At 41.9% G+C, this 3,273-nt stretch overlaps 1 protein-coding gene across 1 annotated transcript in view; it reads right to left on the bottom strand.

The window, feature by feature from the left end:
• Positions 1–3,063, bottom strand: part of LOC103770657 (caprin-1-like) — a gene marked incomplete at both ends in the record, with an annotated part of 11,294 nt that extends 8,231 nt beyond the window's left edge. Inside the window, 4 exons of the mRNA XM_008937927.1 lie at positions 252–334; positions 426–664; positions 1,099–1,185; positions 3,001–3,063. Coding sequence (XP_008936175.1) covers positions 252–334; positions 426–664; positions 1,099–1,185; positions 3,001–3,063 — 472 coding nt within the window. The remainder of the gene's footprint in view (positions 1–251; positions 335–425; positions 665–1,098; positions 1,186–3,000) is intronic.
• Positions 3,064–3,273: the final 210 nt, after the last annotated feature.

Below are 3,273 nucleotides of genomic sequence, written 5' to 3'. Positions count from 1 at the left end.
AGGAATGCACTCAGCTTAAATACTGAGTAATGCTGCATTGGTTTAAAAGCAATGGACTACACCCAGCAAGTTCATACTTCAGTAAGTTATTGTTACAGTCCATCTAAGGCCTGAAAAAAAAAAAAAAGGCAGCTACTGTTAAAAACTCACAAAGTTAATTAACTGTCACAGTTCTCTCATATCAGACACTGTATTTCAGTTCAAGCCCAAATTCAGTGTGCTATCTTTTGTGCTGTAGAGACTACACTTACAGGTTGTTCCACAAACTGGCTTTTCCTTGCCTTCCAGTAAGTCCCACAGGTGAACAGATGCTTGCTCATACTGCTCATTCAACCTTAAAAAAATGAGGAAGAGTTAATTTCTTACCAAGTCTTTAAGCTACCACAGCACGAACACACAAAGGAAGCACTCCCCTGTAAGCCCACCTCATGCTCATGTCTCGTTCAGGGTAAACCAGCTTATAGAACTCGTCCAGCATGGTCAGCTCCTCCTCTGTCAGCACTGGCACCCCACTGGAGCCCTGCTTCAGGTCGCTGCGCACCTCGTCGTCGCCCAGCTTGTCCAGAATGAACTGCAGCTCCAGCACAGTCTTCAGGCGCTTCTGCTCGGCCTCCTCTCGCATCAGCTGCTCCCGGCGAGCTGTCTTCTTTATTGTCTTCTGGATCTGTTGCAAATGAAAAGAGATTTTTTTAAAACTGTGTCCACTTGTAGCTTCAGACTATTATTACTGTATGTGTAATTCACAAAAGAGGCAGAATCTTGAAGAAGGAACTGCAGTGCTCTCAGCTGCTGAAGAGTTTACACCTTGTGGTAATAGAAAGTAGTGAAAACCCTCAGCCCTGTGTTTTGTCAGAAAATTACCACATCATATTTGTTCCCATACTTCTATGTAGTCCATCCGAAGTATCTTTTAGGAATAGTCTTCGGCAAACCTGACACGAACTAGCACATGGAGTAAAAGAAAACAGACAAACATACAGGACACCGTGAGCATTTCATCTCTGTAAAGAGAGGCAACTGCTGCATCTAGTGTCAGTGAAGGAGTTTCAAGCCCAGGTGTCTGGGCAGCCCACGTTGTACCGCTTGCTCTTCACTTACATCTTGGCTCAGAGCCATAAAACTCCTCTGCAGCTCTTTAGCGAATTCCAGATTATTTGTCACTTCCTGGTATTTTGACACCGCATCCTTAGAAAGAAAAGAAACTGAAGTCAAGCATCACAACCGGGACAAACGGCACACTTCCAACAAACTCTCACACATGGAGTCCCTAAGTGAGACACGGCACCTCTGGGGGGACCACCACAATGTGGAGTCATATTTTCATTGTCACTGGCCACAATATTGAGAAGGTTGTGTATTTAGGGCCTCTAGTTTCTTAGATAAATATGCTGAAGCACATGCTTATACATGCTCACATGGATGACAACTGGCTTTTGCCAGTTTCTGACAAAAACCACCTCACAGGCAAGGGGGATGGGGGAGAAGAGTAATCTGGCAGCTCAGAAGCGCTGGAAAGATAAAGCCTGGAGTATTTATGCACTTGATCTTGAGACAGAGCCAAAAATCAAAATGCTATACAGAGCACACTGTTCCCTTCTCCAGAAATCTTTATTACTTGCTACTTCTGATTTGCACCAAAGCAATTCAAATCCCTTAACCTACTCTGCAGTACTGAAAAAAAAAAAATCAGAGAATCAAATTGGAAGAAAAAAAAAAACCACAAGACAATTGACACATTTACAGTTCCTGCTGTGACAAAATTAATAATGGCTATGTTCTTTGTAAGAACAACTCAGCCAAAGAAGAGGTAAAGTCCTACTTGCTCTGAAAAGCAAGGCACCTAAACAGTATTTACTTTCTTCTCAGGATTTCTATATAAAATAGAGCTAAAAAACTTGCACATATATACATAAGGTGATTTACAAAACCGCTTCTATAAATCAGCCAAGAATGATGAGAAGACAAGTGAAAACAAACACTTTCTGCATTTCTCCAGACAAAACAGACTTTATCTTTATGAAGTATGGCAGTCAGGCTGTGCTCTTCACAAAACTCAGTGATGACCTTCCCTCCTCAATATGCAATTTCAGTTATCTTCCCTGTTATTATCCCTTAGATAAGAAAGCTATTGCTGTTTTCACAATATGCCATTAAAACTAAGCCTACACAGCTCAGTGCTATTTCAGTTGGCACAGAAGAACCAAAGTGAAGCCTAAACAGAAAAAAAAGACTTTAAGGACCAAGGGAAGCTGTTGTTTCTTTTAAAAAAACAAAGAGCTGCAACAGTTTCAGAGTAGGGTTTTCCCCCCTTCACTTTTTTCAGTGTTTAAAATGATCAGCAGACCACCACTGATGACTGCATCTGGTAGTCTCTTCAGGCCTAAACATGCTTGTTTGCCTGCTCCAACTGCATTTGACACTTGCTTTAGATTTACAGCAACTGGAAAGCTGCTGAGTCAAGCTCCACAGTACCATACTTTGAGAAGCAGCCCCAGCAAGGAGAAGCGGCACACATCCACCACGTGCAGCTGACCCAGGGCAGCACATCTGCTGCACTGGCAGATACACAGGGGGAAGCAACTGATGTTCAGAGCCCTCAGTCTAAGCTGTACCTTTAACGAGGCTGCACAACGTTTACAAGCTACCAAACCAAGCTCCTGAAGTTCTCCATGGGCACATTTCCTGCAAGGGGAAGGATGATGTCCAGAGAACCCCAAAGGCATTGTTTAGTTCCTTCAGCAGTCCTAGGTTAATAACACACGCCAGCTTTCACCACAGCTTATTTACAGCCTGACCTCAAAGCATTACAACACATTCCTCTACCCGTTCTTTCAGATTTACAGAAAGTTTCAGATTAACAGAAAAATTGAGACATTGTAGGTAATACAAAACTGAGGCCAAGTCAGAGCTCAGAAGGAGAAAGGGGGAGTGAAATTCATCATCTTCCACACCAAGGTCACAAAACTATTTAATCTGGTGAGTATTGTTTTTTCTTTTTACCAGTTGATCTTGATTCAGACGTTCTCCCTTGTTCATTCGTTCCTGGTAATCATCAAGTTTGCTCTGAAAAGAAAGAAAAAATGTTATTATGAAGAGCCAAAATCAGGTTACTGCTTTTTTTTCCTACTTCTAAGGAAATGAGGTACTAAAATATCACAGTAAACACAGAGTGTAACACATCACACAAGCATGCAACTGTCATGTAGAAATAGCACCCAAGAAAAATTGTCTTCAGAGTTAAAAAACTGTAAATACTTCCCTAAGAGACAAATG

Source organism: Merops nubicus, unplaced genomic scaffold (assembly GCF_000691845.1).
Source record: "Merops nubicus isolate BGI_N331 unplaced genomic scaffold, ASM69184v1 scaffold19773, whole genome shotgun sequence".
In the NCBI taxonomy this organism is placed as follows: Eukaryota; Metazoa; Chordata; class Aves; order Coraciiformes; family Meropidae; genus Merops; species Merops nubicus.
The sequence above is the reverse complement of the archived record's forward strand: the minus strand, read 5'-3'. Positions and strand labels throughout refer to the sequence as shown.